This window comes from Cardiocondyla obscurior, linkage group LG26, assembly GCF_019399895.1.
Source record: "Cardiocondyla obscurior isolate alpha-2009 linkage group LG26, Cobs3.1, whole genome shotgun sequence".
Lineage (NCBI taxonomy): Eukaryota > Metazoa > Arthropoda > Insecta > Hymenoptera > Formicidae > Cardiocondyla > Cardiocondyla obscurior.
In genome coordinates this window covers 679437-698602 of record NC_091889.1, presented here as the reverse complement: position 1 = coordinate 698602, position 19166 = coordinate 679437, and the positions used below count along the sequence as shown (strand labels likewise).

General features: G+C 40.5%; 1 protein-coding gene across 1 annotated transcript; it reads left to right on the top strand.

The window, feature by feature from the left end:
- Positions 1-1862: 1862 nt before the first annotated feature.
- LOC139111909 (uncharacterized) lies at positions 1863-19153 on the top strand. Its single transcript, XM_070672531.1, has 13 exons — positions 1863-2328; positions 8620-8720; positions 11788-11917; positions 12031-12098; positions 12212-12469; positions 12708-12810; positions 13212-13342; positions 13429-13684; positions 13764-13831; positions 13915-13989; positions 14122-14376; positions 14471-14701; positions 14920-19153. The coding sequence occupies exons 2-13, from the start codon at positions 8621-8623 to the stop codon at positions 15045-15047; spliced, it is 1803 nt and encodes a 600-aa protein (XP_070528632.1). The 5' UTR covers positions 1863-2328; position 8620; the 3' UTR covers positions 15048-19153.
- The last annotated feature ends 13 nt before the right edge of the window (positions 19154-19166 follow it).

Below are 19166 nucleotides of genomic sequence, written 5' to 3'. Positions count from 1 at the left end.
CTTTGCGGCGGAACCGGCACCGTTAACGCCGATCGCGGCACCGTCCGGCAGCGTCGCTGCGCGTCGCCTGCGCATCATTAATTTCGCGCCAACGATGCAAAAGACGAAACCCGACGCTCGCAAGACGTCACGCGAGCTCCAATTTCGAATATCGCGTTCGGACTTTTAAACCGCCTCGACGCATCCCACCGTCAAATTGTTTAAGCGTGCGTCGGACTTGCGTGCAACGATCGATATAATTATAACGTATTAACGGTATTTTTTCTTCTCTCTTTTTTTTTTTTTTCTTGACGTTTAATATCGCGAGGTCACCGTTTCTTATAAAATATTTATAAAGCGCTCGGATCTCGTGAAATCGCTGATTCGACTGATTCTTTCGGTAATGTTTAACGATTTATTATTATAAAAAAAAAGAGATCTTCGTCGAGACGCCGAGTTTACCAAGTATTGCAGACCGTATCAGAATTTTTCAAGTCGGAAAAAAATTCGCGATTGTTTATCGAATTATACAAGCAAATAATCGTACATATACATAAATAACTTATCGAGTGGCTTAAATCAACACGCCGCGACTTTATAATTCGATCATAAATTATAAACTACAAGAACGAAAATATACTACTAAATATATACGTATATATATAGCAGCTTAAACCGTTCGATGTCGCGTATGCACGTATATTATTATGCAATTATGCGTGAAATTTAAATTGCGATAAATTCAAAGAATTGTTCCGAGCCTCGGATAAATGTGAAAGGTGTAATACGAAGTTTCGAGAGTCTCGGTGTTGAAATTCAAAGCCTGTCTTTTCCATTGGTGCCCTCTTGAGCGCGCAGGATGGATTCGAAGCTTAGCCGTCCGTCGGTACTCCAAAAGCGCGGCCGCTTCGATTTATCACTTTGATAAAAAAAAAACGATCTAGTTTTTGCTATTTAAAATCGTGATTTAAGCGAAACGACGATTTAAGTGAGCACGAGGCAATTAACAATCCGATTCGTTTCGGGGCTTTAAAGAAGACAAGTTTCTATTATATTTTAATGAACGGGAGTCGTAAAGAACGTTTCGAAAGTAGAGAAGCGGAATAAAAGAAGCCGAGGACTCCTAGGGCGACGGGATCTTTTCGAGAAGAAGCCCGGAGAGCGATCTTTTCCCGAATTGGCGGAAAATTTGCCGGGAGATGCGTAGGCTTCATTTTCGTCCTTCTTTCTTTTTTTTTTGAATTAATTCTACGTAAGGAAAAAAAACTGCAACGGCACACCTCGTGTCCTTCGAAGCGTCCGGTGCTTTCTTTTATTAATAAAAAAAACGTTGACCGTGGAAACGCGACGGGATCTGTAGTTTACAGATTCAAAAGTAAACTTGTGCGTTACATTAATACGAGTTAGCAAGGCTGTCTTATTCTAAAGATAAATTTATTTCCTTTTAATTTTTTCTTGACTTTTAGATTTTTAGTTTAAATGATTACAACGATATCATACATGTGTCTTAGATAATTAAACAAAAATGTCTCTCTCTCTCTCTCTCTTTCTCTCTTTCTCCCTCCCTCGCAGCGTGTCCGTCGCTAAATATCAAACTAATTACTGCGCAACGTGGAAATATGTGAATAATGAATTGTAAATTCGTAACTCGGCGGCGAGTTTGGAGAACCGTCGCGACATCTAGCGCCGCCGAGTGCCCTCCCTTCCCTTATCCCCGCACCCGCAGTCCCGCACGTCGTACGACGCCATTGTTAGCCTGTCTCTCTGTGTCGCCGCCGCGCCGCCGGAGACGACGTCAACGACGACGACGACGACGCGCGGGCGTACCGTGTGGTGTCACCGAACCCGTACGCCGTTCGCGTTCGAGGACCGCCGGATACCGGGCCGTCGCGAAATCGCGACAGGCGTTCCCTCGTTCGTTTTCTCATCTCCCCCCCCGCCCCTGTACGTGCGCTTGGTGTCGTGTTCGCCGCATTCGCGAGGATCGCCTCGTTACGGTCCCGTGCACCTCGACGCCGTCGGGACACCTTGCCGTGAGAGCGGGAGCGAGAGACAGGGAGAGACGGAGGCAGGGAGGAAGAGGTGGTGGAGGAGGAGGAGGAAAGGGAGACGGAGGCGCCCTGGCCGCTCGCGAAGGATCGTCCTGCACGACGTTCCCTACTGTCACTTTCGCGTCGAGCTCGATACGGATCGCGCGGCGGCGTCGTCCCAACCGATGCCCCGTCGACGGATTCAACCCGGTGGCGGTGCGTACGTTGTCGTGCCGCGCGTACGTTGTTAGTGCATCATGTGATTGCTTCCACGGGCTACTCTCTTCGCCACGGTGACGGATACTTAGCCAGCGTGAAGGTTAGTCGCCAAGTTTTTTCTTTTTTTTAAATTAAATTTTTTGTTTATTCTCTCGGAGCGATTCTCGGATCTCCGTGCCTTTCGCCGAGTTTTCCCTGGCACGATAGTCGGGAGATTCGAACCCGAGAGTTTAGACTGGGCCTCACTAGCCCTCCGTTAACGTCCGCCCTTTCCCCGACCCGTTATCTTCTTTTCAAATTTTTCGTTTTAATTAGCCGTGGCTTCCTCCGTTTTTTGCACCAGCACCGCAAGGTGCATGTTACAGCGTTACATTTTCAAAAGGAGAAACGAAAAAAAAAAAGAAAAAAAAACGGGTAGAAAGGCTATATTTTCGGAATGCTTTCTTCATAAATATATATGTATATTTTTTTATATTTTTTTTTACTTTAGTCGCTTTCTTTACCTGAACTATAAACCGTAGCTAGACTTAGGTATTATCGAAATAACATTATTTGAAATATTATTCGAAATAGTATATTTTATTTTACAATTAGTTTTATTTGGAATAAAATGGAAATGTTGAAATAATACGATATTTTATTTTATTGTTATTTGAAATAATTATTCAAAACAATCGCGAAACTGTGTAGATATTTCGAAATTATATGACGTATTTTTACTTTTCAATAACAAAGTTGGAAGGAGTAGCCTCAAATAAATCATTTAAAGTGGATTTTTTTTTTCTAATACAATTTAGACTGATTGACATTGGAAGGGAGAGAAAGAGAGAAAGAAAGAGAGGTTTAGAGCCAATTCTATAGGCGACTCTGACTTAGCGAATTTGCGAGCGGCGATCATCCTGTCTATAACGTAGGACAATGAAAGAAAGTTCGGTTAAACTAGGGATAGCCCTCGGAGAGAGTGGTGGGGTGTGGTGGATTGAGCTCAATCTTTGTTCAAAGTGTACCGCGCAGTGATTTTGGAACGTAGGTTTCTTTGTAAAAGCCTGACGAAATTGGTAATTCGATATTATTGTAGAAGACAACGGAAATAATTCTCAAACAGGTGTAAAAAAAAATCTGAAAACTTATTTGTTGCATTAACAACACGACTCAAAGATTATTATTTTTACTTGTTGCCAAAGAACGATGAGATTTGCGGATTAATAGATCGAATAATAAACAAACTCTCGAGAGTGATATCACGGCAATAAACGACAAATAAATAAAGTTATTAGAACAATGCGTTGAGACTTGTTGCGTGTCCAAAAATAAAAACTTATTATTTTAGTAATGGCAATTAATACGCAAAGTAGATATAATAACGAAAATGAAACAGACGAACAGACGATGAAAGAAAAAAAAAAGTGACAAAAAATTAATGAATAGAAATTAATTGATAAAAACCAAATGATAAAATCGTATTTTATTTTACTTTCGCGAATCGTATCTAGGTCTTATCGCGAAAATATTCAACATATATGAAACGCGTTTTTTAAAATTTAATGGAAACAATTTCGGTAAGAGAGAAACGTTGCAAATTTGTCGAGAACGAAAACGTAGAAACCGGAGAAGAAAACGACTGCGCGTTTAGAGGTCGAGAAGGAACGAAAGAACGAGGAAGGTGCTAAATCGTAACTAACAATAAGAAGAGCGGAATTTAATCGTAAAGTACAAGCGTCCCGTGGGGTTGATCGGCTGTATCGATCGCTTTGATTGGCTATTCAATCGGCCGGCGATATCCTCTTCTCCCCTATTACACACAATCCTTCTCGCCGTACAATCGTAACTATAATAAAGATACAGAGGAGAGATTAAAGGCTAACCGACATTGGGGCAACCGGCTACGACTCCGCGGTTGTCTTTTGTCCCGCCTCGAGTAGTAGTCGACAGTTTTCCCTTCGCGACCTGTTCCTGAGTCATTCTCAGGATACCTGAAGGATATCTGCGACCGGCGCGGTAACTTCGTCCCGCGTGTGCTTTTACTTTCTCATCGCGTCTTCCGAGCTTCGATGAATTATGATGCGGGCGCAATTCATTATTTCTATACGAGTCTCTTTTTCGAGTTTAAAATATATCAAATTATGACCCTGGGATGAAATTTACGGTTGTTAAAGTATCGTTAATTGTGGGTTTACGAAATATTGTTTAAATGAATCGCTTCGCGGCATTTTTTTTTTTTTTTTTTGTTAAATACGTATTTTATTAAATTAATAGCTTTTGAAAAAGATATAGTATATTTCGTTCTTTGTTTTTCTTTTAGAAGATCGTTACCTGGGGTGCTATTAATACAGTTGTCATTTATTATTATTCGATTTAATTAATTAATTTATATTACAATTTCTATTTCAGCGACAATTTGAATTATCTGGAGGTAAATTATAGTTGAATTATATCGCAATTATTGCTTCTATCAATAAAATCGTACGTGTCTCAAGGATGGCACAGAAATGTATTGTATTAATGTAAACAGTGGGTAAATATAAAATTGCGAATATCAAAGGTCATTATCGATATTCCCCTAACTGGAATCTAACGCTTGCCAGCTACCCCTGCCCGGGGGAAGCCATTTGATATGATAAATGACGATCGGCGTATTCCCAGAATCGATAAGCTGATTCGCGCGTATATCGCGCAATGAAAGCGTACCTACATTAACGACCAGCGGCGTAATTATTCTAATGAAGAAATAATGTTTGCTTTTTCGTACAGTACAACGAAAGCGAGAGAGCGAGAAAACCACCCCGTTTATCCTTCGAGAGCGACGCTAAACCCCACCGGCGAATCGCGTCACGGTCGTGAATCAGCGCGATAAAAAAAAAAAAAAAAAGAAAACGAATGATATTTTATCAGAGATAATTGTGAACGTAACGCCGTTGAGAAACTGGAGTAGCACGTCTGATATTTATTTACTTTACGCTTTATTTATTCAACGCTCGACCGCAGCAGCCTTAGAGATCAATAATCGGATCGCATTTAAGACAAATATAATGGTCCAACGCGTTAAGAAAAGAGAGAGAGATGAAAAGTCACGCTGAAGATGCGGAAAGAAAAAGAACTTGACCCGCACATGCTCACGTATCGCGAGACTTTTGCGAAATTTGCATGACGTTATCAAATTGCGCGATCTTCGCTCGCGACGCATTTAAGACAAATATAATGGTCCAACGCGTGAGGGGGAGAGAGTAGAGATGAAGAGTCACGCTGAAGAAGCGGAAAAAAAAAGAGCCTGACCCGCACATGCTCGCGTGTCGCGAGATTTTTGCGAAATTTACCTGACGTTATCGAATTACGCGATCTTTGTTCGCGACGATATTAAACGTACGTTATTACCGTCTTACATCGGCCGAGTTCACCGGAAGTCGGTTGCATCTGCAACCGAAATTCAAGTCGGAAAAACCCGAATTCGTTCGCTCGTTAATAAATCTCTGACGCGTTGTTGATACAAGTGGTCAATTATGCTGACGGTTCTTAGCGATCCCCGTCGGACTCTACCTGTGCCGTTCCGCCGCTATCAAATGTCGTTTCAACCGCGGTGTCGCTTTAGGACGGGCAAGAATAATGGCGATTTCGAGGCATCGGTGCTTACGGAATAATTCAATACCTAAAAGACATTATTGCCATCTAAAATATTTCGCGAATGGAAGTTTTGAAATAATGGAGAATAAAACACGTCCCCGATGGATATTACGTAAATAACGTCTCAGCGAAACTTAAACTCTGTTCGAGACCCGTTTATTAAAGCGTTCGACAAACCCATTTCTCGAGGCTTTATAAGACCAAATAATTTCTTTCTCTTGGAGATAATTCTTTTATTATGCCGTACGATAAGTCGAGTTCAGCTTTCAAATATTTATTTCGACTACGTAAACTTCTCGCCCGTTTGAGAAATAGAGAAGAATCAACGAGACGAATAGATCCCGCGCAGGCACCTGACAAATTAGTAAACTGGCCTATTGCTCGACGGCGACGAGGGCGTAAAGGATTACGCGTGTTCGTATATGGGCTGCAACGACCCGGCCTCGTTGCATCTCGGAATTCTTGGACGGAAAGCGCAGGCGGAACGATCGCCTTCGCGCCGCAACAAAGCAGAGCGGTACACGTGTACCTCGTTAAATAATGCAGCCGCCGTTCTTTCCATTCACGTGGCGATACGTACGTGGACGTCAACCACCGGGCGTGCTCGTCGCTCTTATAGCCGTCGCGACGTTCCCATTCCGGCGCCGATCGCCGGTAGGGCCTCTAGTCTCGCGGCTTTTTTCTTCCTTCCGGACTATTTCGCGGACCTGCGAGATCGCGTCGGTGGCTCTCTTTTTCGATTATCCATGACCTCTCTCGCCGCTGAGAACGTAAGGTAAATCTCCGACCCCCTGACACCGGGGCGATCGGTACGCGGGGAGGAAATGTGCGGGTGTAACAATACGTTTGCCTTTTTTACGGGACGGCCCGTTTCCTACCGCGCTTCGCTGGATCTTGGAATGTAATACACGCGCGTGGATGTGCCCCGCGTTGTCTCGTTACAGTGAAAGTGTGACCGATTGGTGATTTCGTCGTTACGTCGTCGATTACACGTCTCCCGCGGAACGACGGAAATTTTTTGATCGCCCTCACTACTCTCCTCGCAGGTAATTTTCGTAGCGATTAGTCACGCATTCATTTTTCTCACGTGCGTTACGATTTCGCCATAGCTGCGAGACAGTCCTTCTAAAGAGATCTTCTCTTCATTTTTTGTTTTTTTTTTTATATCCCGAGAACACGTTTTTGCTCGGGAATAAAATGTAGAAACTTTAATCCGCAAGTCACAGAACGAGATTGCTCTCGTTCCGAAGTATTGATCTTAGCCGACGATTGATTAAGTTTCGATACAGATGAGCATATAGCGTGACTTGGCTAACTTTACGAGCGGTGTACGTAAGGGAGATTTCCTAAACCGTCGAGCGAAAACAATTACGCGGGAAAATTGTATGCGCCCCGACACGCGACACATGTCTCCTCGATTCACGGAAAATGACTGGTGGTCCCGTTTTCGACATATTGATTTTATCGAGCACATGATTCATGATTCATTTACGATAGCAGGGATGTAGCACGGTTGCGCGGCGATACATACGCACGTACTTTTCACGCGGGTCTTATCGCGATGCCGTCGATTTTTCCCACGTGCAATATTATAATCGGCATTATTCCGCGAAATTTAATTCCGCGAAGAACCGTCGGGGGAACTCAATCCTCGTTCGGTGGTGTTGAATTCAAACGAACGAACCGTATATCTCGGCAAACTTAATCAAATAAATTTAATAAGACGGACACACGATCGTATTATGAAATCGACGTATCAAACGCTTGATTAATCGCACAATTATGCATCCGTTTGAAATAATAATAATAAAAAAAAGTACCTGCTGAAATTTTTATTAATCAATTAATTTTTTAACTCGTTCATCCGCCAGTTTAGAATATTCTGTTTGATTTATATTTACGTTCGTCACTTTTTTTATTATTTCATATATTTGTGTTTTTTTGGGTTATTAAATGACGCTTTTCAATCGATACCGTTTCGACGTAACATATATTTCTTTTAAAGCATTTACCGAGCAAACTTATCTACTTATCTTATCTGCGCCGTTATCTATCACTTTTGTTCATCCCCACTATTCGCCCTCGGTGTTTTATCGTCACGACGACACGTGGTTCGTGCTACTTACGTCCCAATCTATTCACGCGATGCCATTTGCGATTATCGCCATTTGTTAAATATCATTTTAATAATACTGCACATAGTACACATTCAGGGGAAAAAAACCTGCTTTGCGAACGTCGTAAAAATCATGAATCCGATTGCCGTGTGTTCTTAATTTTGATAGTCTTCAAACATGCGCCGAATATGATTACATTCACAATTTTTAAAACAGTGAACGCCGTTAAAACGTGGCCATTTTCACCATCGAACTCTACAAAAATATTTACGACGATAAACCTGAATGCATCGGAAGAAAATATCAAGCAAAATTGAGAAAAAGAAAGCCTAACCCTACGTCCTCTTTTTTTGGAATCGTTTAAAAATGAAGTTCACAAGTCCGCTGCTCCATTTTCACGCGAGCGAATTACTTCCTCGCAGCGAATAAGAAAAGCGGTTCGGCCGGCTCGATTGCGAATTTAGACGTATCAATATTAACCGCGGCAAACATTCGCTATCTCGAATGTATATAAGATATTAGATTTTTATTTACGATTACGGTCCAACAGGGTTGCTCCCTTTGAGGAGATACGTGGCGTTTTGACGCCCACGTCGAAAACTCGCGCCTTGCATAATTTAACCCCGATCCATAATGAAAAAATATATATTTTCCAGGATGCAGGAACTGGCGTACCCGCGACGAAAAGGGATATTCGCCCCGGTATCAGTGTTGGTGCTGCTGATACTACCGCTGGTCGATTTACCCTCTGCAAACGGTGAGTCACCTACGAACGGGTCGCGAGCTTGTCTGCGAGCAAATATGTATACGTGCGTATATGTGTGTACCGCCGCGAGTCGCCGAGATCGTCGAGTCAGCGCGTGTGGTATGCACACCGTCTTCGATAATGCGCGAACAATGAGGGAACGGCAAATAATTACGTCTATTCGTCGACGAGCGCCCTCGAACGCCACTTGGCCGCCTCCACCTCGCAACGGCGATGTTTCCTATCGCCTCAAAGAATGTTAAAAGCCCGCGGGTGTAAAGATCTGCCGCGACGACGCTAAATGTCGCGTTATCGAGCCCTCGCGGGGTCCGCTGATAACGTTGCCCCCCAAGCCCAAAGGATTACTCCTGGAATAACGTCTACTTTACCGCTTCAACAGCTTCTCTTTTAGTAGAGCTCGACGTCGGAGATAAAAATTAAATTCCTCCGATTCACGAGTTATTTCGACAACTGCGAATTGTGTACGAAAATAAATTTATAATAACTCGGTATTCGAACGCTTTTACCGCTCTCACATTTTTATTGCCCTTTTGACATAATAAAAAAAAAAGAAAAAAAAAAATATATATATATACGGAATACAAATCACTGGAATGTTTTTATTAATTCTGCCTGCGTAAAAATGTCATGGGAAATTTCGCGATATTCAGAAATGAAACGCATTTGATTAATGGCAAGTATTTTTTGTTTAAGAGAGCGTAACGGTTTATTTTCCGTCAGAATTTAATTTGCCGTTTCAGTGATCGAATTAATTTTCATCTTCACGAGTTTTAATATTAAATTATGATATAAAATTGTTACGTGCATTTTAAGAATTTATCCAGATAAAGTCTTCTTTAAAGTGATTTCAAAATATTTGTTTCTATTTTTTTGGTTCGGAACATTCCTGTTAAAAGATAGGGTCGTTTTGGTTTGACAAAGAAACGGGTGCCAGCGCGTGTACGAGGAGTGCATTTAATACGTTGTATAAAAGGAATATATTTAAAGGCGGAGTTGGAGAGTCCATTTCCGTTACGAGGAAGCCCATCAGTCATGTTTCGCGGGTTGCGTCCCGACATTCCCCGAGGTTCTAGCTCGCGGTTCCCGTGCCCTGCGGATGTACTCGCGCGCTCGTTAGCTCGTTAACGAGTGGCCCTTCCCCCGCGCTTTTCTACGCCTTCTCTCAAAAAGAGCTGTTAAAGAGCATACCGCCACCGCCGCCTGTCGAGCGGCTGTCCGCGCGCCTGCGATATCTGTCGCCGCTTCTTCTCGCCGAAGACGATCGCGGCGAAAAGAGGAGGTCCCACCCGCCCTATCTCTCACTCCCGCAGCCACGCCGAGATAAATGATATTCTTTCGACGAAAGATGCGTGTCTAAAACGGTCGCTACGACGCTCTCCTCCTTTTCGCCTGTGCCACGCACGTGCGCCGCGCGCCCCGCTTAGCATACACGGTGTCGAAATCGGAGGCTCGATCGCGCGGGATGGCGACTTCCGGATTAAAAGCGACCGGGACTCGCCAATCGAGAAGCCAAATGATCGGCTCCAATTGATACGTTTTCGTTTGTTTCTACGTTTAGGTAGCCGTTTGCTATCTTAGCGTCTCAGCGCTTCGGCACTCTAATTAGAGATGACTTATGTCGACTGTTACGGGGTAATGGCCTCCTACGAAACATCCCCCTCGGGAAACCCCGACTCCATTTTCGTCGACGTGCCCGTCATTAATATTAAAAGCCGGATCGGTTCTGGGACACCCCGTAGACGCTGTCGCGTGTGTATCCCATTTCCCTTCGCGCACCCTCCGTTTCCTCCGCCCTCTTCCCGGCTATTTCTGACGTTCGCCGTCGCCCGCGCCGACCCGAGCAAGCCACCCCGAAATGTACGCACGTTCGCCGTTCGATCGAACGCACTAAACATCGCTAAACTAGGAAATACGCACCGCCGAACCTTAACCCTTCTCACCCCAGGGGAATTTATCGTCGATATTTTATAAAGATCTCCAATACCCCCCCCCAACGACTCGATAAGTTCCGTTTCACATAATTATTCATTCTTGATAAATCGGGTCTACATACACGCATACTTTATATTGAAACGACACATGATCGATTGATTTTTATTATGTATTATCATTCGATTCGTATTTGTCACGCGTTGTTTAATTCGCCTGGAATATCGCGAAAAATAAGATCGGGTTTTAATTTTAGACGTAATACTTTCGGCAAATTGGAACGCTCGAAAAGTTTAATGACATTAGTTTTTTTTTTTTCTTTTCCCCTCCCTGTTATTTATGAGTCTTGGAACGGAGACATTCGATCATTCACATCGAGTCTGCTCCATTCTGCCCGGGACGTCTGAAAACTTTCCGCTAGAGCATTCTCGTCCTGTCTGGCAACTTTTCATTAGAAGTCGCTAAATAGCGTCGCTTGGCGGCCGGTGACTAAGATAAACAGGCGACGAAGGCTGGGAAAATGACGGGTAACGCGGCTCCGCGCGTCGTTAACTTTTTCCCCTTTTTTTTTCCTCGCTAACTCGCGCGTTCCGAGCATTGCTCGTTGCTTCGCCATCGCCACGCAACGCAACGCAACGCGCAGTTCCCTTTCTTCGTCCTGGCTCTCACGCCCCGACCGCTAGTAATCGCGTTGTATTGGGCCCGATAGCAATTTTCTAATCATCCGCGCCACTTAATGAAAGCCCGACCACGTGGTCTCTTAATTCTCCCAATCAAGCGTGCCTTCGCTCTCGGATTCTTTACCTGAACGAACGTAGACTCGGATTAAGAAGAAACTGATCTTACTCGATTTGAATATTACGCGTTAATCTAAGCGCAAAATTCTCATTTGCCAAGAAAAATTTATTAAAAATATTTAATTAATCGCCCGCCGTTGATTAATTTGTCGAAACTGAGCGCAATCGGCATTTTATTCATGATTTAATTTAATGTGTTGTCAGAAATTAATATGTGGAATTGTCAACTAAAATATACTAGAATGAATGTCCGCGAAATTTATAAAGAATTATTATTACCTATATGTATATATGTACTATATGTATATTAAGAAGCTTGTACTACTTTTTAGGAGCCTGCGAATTTCCATCAAGTTGGTCAGGGGAATGGTATCAATATGGCAAATCTCCAGTCGTTGTCAACACGACCGTTCTTGGGGAACGAGTATGCATCGAAAGGATGGACGACAAATACGTCGTTTAGTTAGTATTCGCTTATTCAAATAAAAAAAAAGATTTTTAATTGCAACCACTCGTTCCGTCGCAAATATATTCGATACGCAATTAATAACAACCGTTTTTACTTATCGTTTCAGCGGCGAAAATTGTTATCACTGCATGATCATTAACGGACGCCACGAAAATGTCATTCAGTATCGCGAAGGTACGTTTATCGAATTCACCGACGTTGGGATTAAACGTGTGAAATTCCTAATTGCACGGAGGGAAAGAGAAAAGATAAAGAAGCTGACACGACAATTATTTTCTTTTTTTAAGGCTGGTGTAACTCGGAGCGAACGAGTTTGGAGGAGATGTGCATGATGATTACATCGGACGATATGCTTTATTCGATGTTCCGTATGAACTCGAAACCGATATCTTGCCCATTCAGCGGAGCGTCGTTCACGTTCACGTACAATCGGGGTTACGGCGAATGTGCTATGCCTATAAGCCTCGCGGAGAAGTGCACCGACGAAAGCAAGCTACTCCTCAAATACCAGGCCTGCCCAGACGTTGTGGGAACCGAAAGCAACAGTGAGTTAAAGCAACGTTAAGCCATTGCCCGCGTTAAGTCGATTTAGTTTTTATTATTAAATTTAATTAAATTTAATTAAAGATGGTACAAATATGTTTTACGAATAATAAGATTTTTATTTTGTACTTTTAGAACAATTAAATCTTTAACAAGATTTTTTTTAGATATTAATTTTGCTTTTGGTTCTCTTTTTATAAAATATGTATATTAAATTTTTGTATATTTGATTATTTGCAGCGGAAGAGTTGCAATGTCTCGCCATTTGGAACGATGGACGGAATAAATATTTGGTAGGAACCTTAAAAGAGAGAAGTACTCTGGGCGACGCGAAAACGTACAGGTAAAACACGTAATTTTAATTTTGTGTTACGTGTTATTCAAAGTTCGTGACGACGACAACTATTGCGATTTTGTTGCGATATACTTATACGGCGCGCACCAAGTTGCTTATTTACGTTTATTGCACCTGTCTGCACGGCAGATGTCCGTGTACCGCGGTTTCGGCAAGTTACATTTAGCATCGTAATATCTTACGATGTAAAAAAGACTAGTCGAAGTTGTAAGGTGAAAAGATGGTTAACCGTTAATTTGTCATCTTTCACATAATTATTACTATTATAACTTTCTATCATCTTCACGAAGCGTATGATAGAAATGTACATTAATAATTAACAAATATATATTTTTTAATCTAAAAATTTTCAACCAAAAAATATCGAATAATACTTTTTCGCTCGACAGGTGTTTTCTCTACGAAGAAAAGTCTCATCACCAAGGGAAAATGATTTATTTACTTGCACAGTCCGGCGACCCGACTTGCAACGGCCTAACAACAGTTTCTGAAGGTTCGCCCACCATAAAACTGATTAAAGGTAAGTGTTGTACGAACGAAATGTCTTTCAAGATCAAAACGATTGCGACACCTTATGTATCTTTACATTATTCCTTTTGTCAATAGTCGACAAAGAGCACAGTAGATGCAAATATCCGGCCTGGGTAACTCAACACCACGACTGGCACTCGCTCAATGGGACGAAAAGTTATCACTTTACAAACAAGAACGCTACGTTAAGAGTAAAGATGCAAGCGCAAAATACTGACGGTGAGACCGTTCATGAGGAAAAAATCGTTTGCCACAATTTAGAAAAGTTATATCCAAACGACAACATGCAAGGAAATAAAGTTAAACTGGTTGCTCACGTCACCAGTGGCTGGTAGGCAATTTCTCTCCCTCTCTCTCTTTTGCGATTTTTAATATATTACAATTGTTCGAATCTATTCTTATTATTGCAGCGATATTGGTTACGTTTGCATGATATTTCACAAAAGAGACAGTCATATCATAGAGATACAGCAGTCAGGTGAGTACTTAAACATACGGCGTTAAAAATCAACGTTACGCAATATATATAAAACGTTTTCTTTTTTTTTTCTTCTGTTGCAGATCAAAAAGCGATTATGCCAGATGAGGCGTGCTCAATCTCAGATCCATCCACGATGCCGTATACGACCTTAATAAGTAAGTGCTAATCTATGCTACGTCATTACTCATAAATATTGATATAAGACACCTGCGCGCTTCGTTGTGGCATTACGAGTTAATGAGTGAACAGTAAAATGTATGTTAATCATGTCTATTTTTATTCCACAGCCACGTTCTTGCATCAAAGAAGATGTCCTAACTTAGGACGATATGAGATTTTGGATTTCGCTCCGTTACAAGTGTTATCAACCGGTATATCAAGACGGCGACGTCGTAGCGAGTTATCGAGAACGACTAAAAGGCGGACTTGGCAAGATAACATCGAAGACGAGGAATGCAGAAGCACAGATATACAAGTAGGTTGCACTTCAGCCGATCAAGCCGAAATAGCAATCGGCAATACGTGCGAACACGAAAAGATTGGTGAGCATAATGAATATTTTATTACTTTTTTTATAATTTATAAAAAATATATGTAAAAATTAAAAGAAACTAAAAATACCATGTACTTTGGCAGCTTACTTTTGTCACGGCAGCTGGGAAGAGAAAGGAATGTGGTATACGATAGCGTCGCAACGGAATTCCGAAATCCCGGGACAAACATTCTGTTTTTCTATGCTTCTCAAAGGTGTCAGAGATAGATCGAGCAGGCAAAAGTCACAAGAAAAAGAACTTTGGCTATCGAGACCGTCGCGTACTTGTCAAAGAGAAGCCACAAACGAATGGACGTATAGACTGTCGAATCAAGGTAATTACAAAGACGTGAAATTTTCACGATTAAAAACAATTAATGAATAATAACGTTTGAAATAATGGAGTAATATATTATTAAAATAATTTAATCCGTTGAAATAACGAAATAATTACTTTGCTATAGTACGCTCTAGTTTCAGGATGTATTATATTACGTTAAATGCATGCTAAGTAAGCACAGTATAAATATTCAATATTGGCATTATGTTACAGGAGTATGCGAAGACTTAACGAAGACTTCAAACGCAGCATCTGCTCCATTGATGTCCTACCCAGGGTTTATCCTACACATAGCAACTTACGTCGCTATTAATACGCTACGCGTATTATGTTCGAGATGATCTGCAGCTATTATGTAAGACTGTCAAAGTACTGTAATTTCCAGCACGAATTCTCAGGTATTGCGTGTTTCTGGAAGTGTATATAGCTCAAACGATTTGATAGGTATCGACTGTTTGGGGAACAGTAGATACATAAAAATAAGAGATGAGAAATGTGCAGCTAAACAGTTATTAGCGACAATCTTAATTTTACTTTGATTAAAGCAGCCTAATTACGTAAATCGATGACTCCCAATTGAACATTGAATAATTTTTACACATTCGTAAATTATTTTTTTATACGTACATACAATATTTATTGTAATTTATCACAGGTTAATATTCTAAAGACGTGTCAAAACTCTACATTACTAGTATTTGCAATATAATATTCATTACGTACTGCCTAATTTGCCAATTAATTATAATAATTTTTAGTAATTGTTTTTATAGATAACTTTCGATCACTTATTTTGTTTATGACTATGAAAAAAGAATCGAAATGATATATTCAGGACTAGGCAAAAATATCTCAAATATGTATTTCAAATACTAAAAATAAAGACATATTCGACGATGAACTCTATACATATATTTCAAATATAAAATACTATTGAAAATGTGGTTGAAAAGATACAAGAGATATTATTGAGAAATTTGCTTCAGATTGTAAGGTAACGAAATGATATTTCGTATCTCAAATATTTACGCCATAACTTGTATTTGAAATACTACCTAGTCCCGATATAATAACATTTAAAATTATGAACATGTAATTAATGGAACAGCCTCGAATCACGACCATTTCTGAGTATTTAAACTCGAAGACTCATGTACATTATTAAGTAACATCGCGCTACTGTAAATACGACCAGGGTATAAGTAATCGAGATTTCAATTGGATTATTTTCGAGTAAAAATTGGGGTATTGCTATGTAAGTAACAGTTGGACTGGACTCGTATTTGAATTCAACGATAATATATAACATATAGGTTTTATCTTTTAACTAGTATATATACAAGTGTACATAATATAATTGAGATATTGTATAAAGACTGTTTCTAAAAGAGTATATAACAAGTATATCGCTCACGATATTGCATTTTGTCACCGGGAATGCGTGCGTTTTCAAAGATATTCTCGAGACCGGCCTCGCAATAAAAAATCTGCAAGAATACGACACTCGTGCTACTTGATATTGCTGATATTGATGATAAATTTATAAACCAAATTCAAGTTAAAAAAAAAAAATAGAATTAGCAAAGTGACAAACATATATTAAATAAAAAGAAATGAAGAAAAAAAATTTACTTGAGATATTTTGAAAAAATAGCGCACGTAGCGCGTGCACGGTTTGTTCTAGTGTTATTAAAAAATTATAGCGATACAAATGTGAAATTTATTGGTGATAAACGCTATATAGAAACTTTAAGGTTTTCAATAATAAAGTTAAAATTAAAATTAAGTTAAAAATTTTTTAAGTCTATCGAGAGATGCACTGAATAAATTTTACTCGTATGTTCTTAATTATCAAGCAGTATGATGAAGTTTTCTCGATACAAAAGTGAGCAAGTGTCGTACATCTGCGGACGTATTAAACTTTTTACTAGTTGCGCGATTAGTGCTTTTGCATTTCTCTAGCATAGAGTTAGTGGATGTCGAAATAGATTGATCACACATCTCGTTATTATCGTTATTACCGATGGTATATACACAATTCGATGTGTATTGGCACGTTTTGATTTATGCATATTGAATATATATATATATATATCTCACAGTGAGGAGATTTTCTCAAATCATCTCTTGGGTGATACATTTATTCGACTGCCTGATATGCGTGTAATCTCTTCCGCGAGATGTATACGCGTTGTACAAATACTGGTGATTAGGACTTATGTACTTTGCATGCTTTTTTTCTTTGACATTTGAACTAAAATAGCATATTAACTCAAAAAAAGATACTTAAGACCCGGCAGCAATTTATATCGCGTTAATCGGTTGACTCCGCTAGCAAATAATTCTATCATCGTATCTCTACATTCCGTATAACGTATTTCAATACTGGCTCGAACGGTACAAGAATTTTTTCGCAAAGATGTGATTTATTTGATGTTTCGGAATAGTTGTTTCAGTGGCATTTCTATTCTCAACACTTTGATCGGAGAATTAATACGACGGAAACGTTAAGATTGAACGTTTCACGACGTTAGAGTTAATTTCGAGGAAGCATCAACTAGAACGCATCCTAAAGCGCGCACGTCCACGAAATTTGTACTGATTCGAGTATCGAGTGGAGATAATAGCGTAATAAGTTTATACGATATCATGAACGGGGAAGGAAAACCGAGAGTACGGTCCATCACGCGAACCTCAATAGTTTTATATTTTTCTCAAACGATGCACAGAAATATGTACATATACAGAAGTTTTATTGATCGTACATGTGTGTGTGTGTGTATGCGTGTATGCACATAGTACTTGCATACATTATACCGCGTGCTCGCGTAATTAAAGGAAACGCGACGGACAAGAGCAACGTGCAGAGGAACGTGTATACCTATTTACCTACCTACCTACGCGGATACACTTTAGTCGGATCTACATCCATTAACTCTGTGATATCCATCACATTTAGGCGCAAACGTGACAGCCAAAAAAAAAAAATTAAAAAAAAATTAAAAAAAAAAAAAAACACAAAAAAGGAAAGAAAAAGAAGAAAGGAAGGGACGACATTGAGCTCTAAAGGCATTTTTTTACTGTACATACCGTATATTTTCTAAATAATGGACTGTTCCGGAATTCAGGAGATTTGTTGACGAGTGAAAGTGTATGGATTCGAACTATTAAATATTTGAGCATTTAAATAACGAAGACAGATTGTTATTTTTGTACAGATAGAAACGACCTGTCGCGATATCCTTACCCCCTCTCCCCGCTAAAACGCGGATAACCGCTAAACGAAAACGTAGCCCGTGTACGTGGCGAATGTATTTTACGTAAGTTTTGTAATCACCGTATTAAAGATACGTCGTTAGCGTTGTTCTCCGAAAGCAGGAACTTGTCGATTCTAGACGCCTAGAATTTATCGCCATTATTTCTATTGTACCGATATCGTCGGCGTTGTATTTGTTGCATTGTACAATTATCGTTTTTATTTATAAGTTACTTCGAGATGAGATCTAACAGTAGCGATGTAGTGCAGGTCTTGTTATTTTTACGCGCGTTTGAATGCGAAACAGAAAACGACAAACCGATGCCTTAAACGAACAATTTCTAATTGCCTTACGCGAATCACAAAAGTATATGAGAACGGTCGATTACTTTCCCGGTGCGGCTCTGTGCACGATTTCCTTTCGCAAAATTCGGCTGTTACGCCCTATGCGGGCGTACATCACCCAACGTAAAAATTGTCACTCTCTACGGCGTGAAGGCGCAACGATATCCCTCATGTAGTCGATGCGACTGTATTGAATTCCGGAAACAGATATTATACCCTGTAACTTTAATATTTCTACAGTAAGGTGTAACTTGTAAGGAGCAACTGCGCAGTGATCGCGAAAAAACGGATGCGTGGAAAGAGAGAAAGAGAGAGAGAGAAAGAAAAGGGGAGAACGATACGAGTCGATAACTCACGAGTTTCGAGTTTTGTACATCCACATGCGCACACGTATATTTTGTTTATTGCTGTGATGAATTATATTATAAATATTAGCGTGTAAGGCGGTTTGAATGCGGCTTTTCTTGCCATTCTAATATAATTGCGAGCATTAGTCACACGCCCCGTTCGGATGTAAGCCTCTTAAAAACCCGTACGGATATGGAACGACGACCTATTTATCCTCGATGTATTTAATTGTACGATATTTATACGACGGCATCCTTGTAAAGCGCCTTGGATAAATGACTCGTCCAGAAGGCGACTCGCCGCAACGACAATTTCGTACAGAAAACGAGAATGAGAGAGAAGATATCCGATTTATTTTGCTATACGCGCGTGCGGAATTATGCGAGAACAAACTACGCCGAGATATGTTTATCTTTGCGCGAAACTGACACGGTACTTACTCAACGACGCTAATATAACAGGGAGACTTTTCTTAATAAATAAAAAGATTATTGCCAACACCTGTGTTCGA

Excerpts from the sequence above, each read along its gene's own strand:
- LOC139111909 (XM_070672531.1), top strand. The coding sequence starts at position 8,621 with ATGCAGGAACTGGCGTACCCGCGACGAAAAGGGATATTCGCCCCGGTA. Across the intron at positions 12,811-13,211 it reads GGCGACGCGAAAACGTACAG|GTGTTTTCTCTACGAAGAAA; the intron begins GTAAAACACGTA and ends TTCGCTCGACAG. Across the intron at positions 14,702-14,919 it reads GTATAGACTGTCGAATCAAG|GAGTATGCGAAGACTTAACG; the intron begins GTAATTACAAAG and ends ATTATGTTACAG.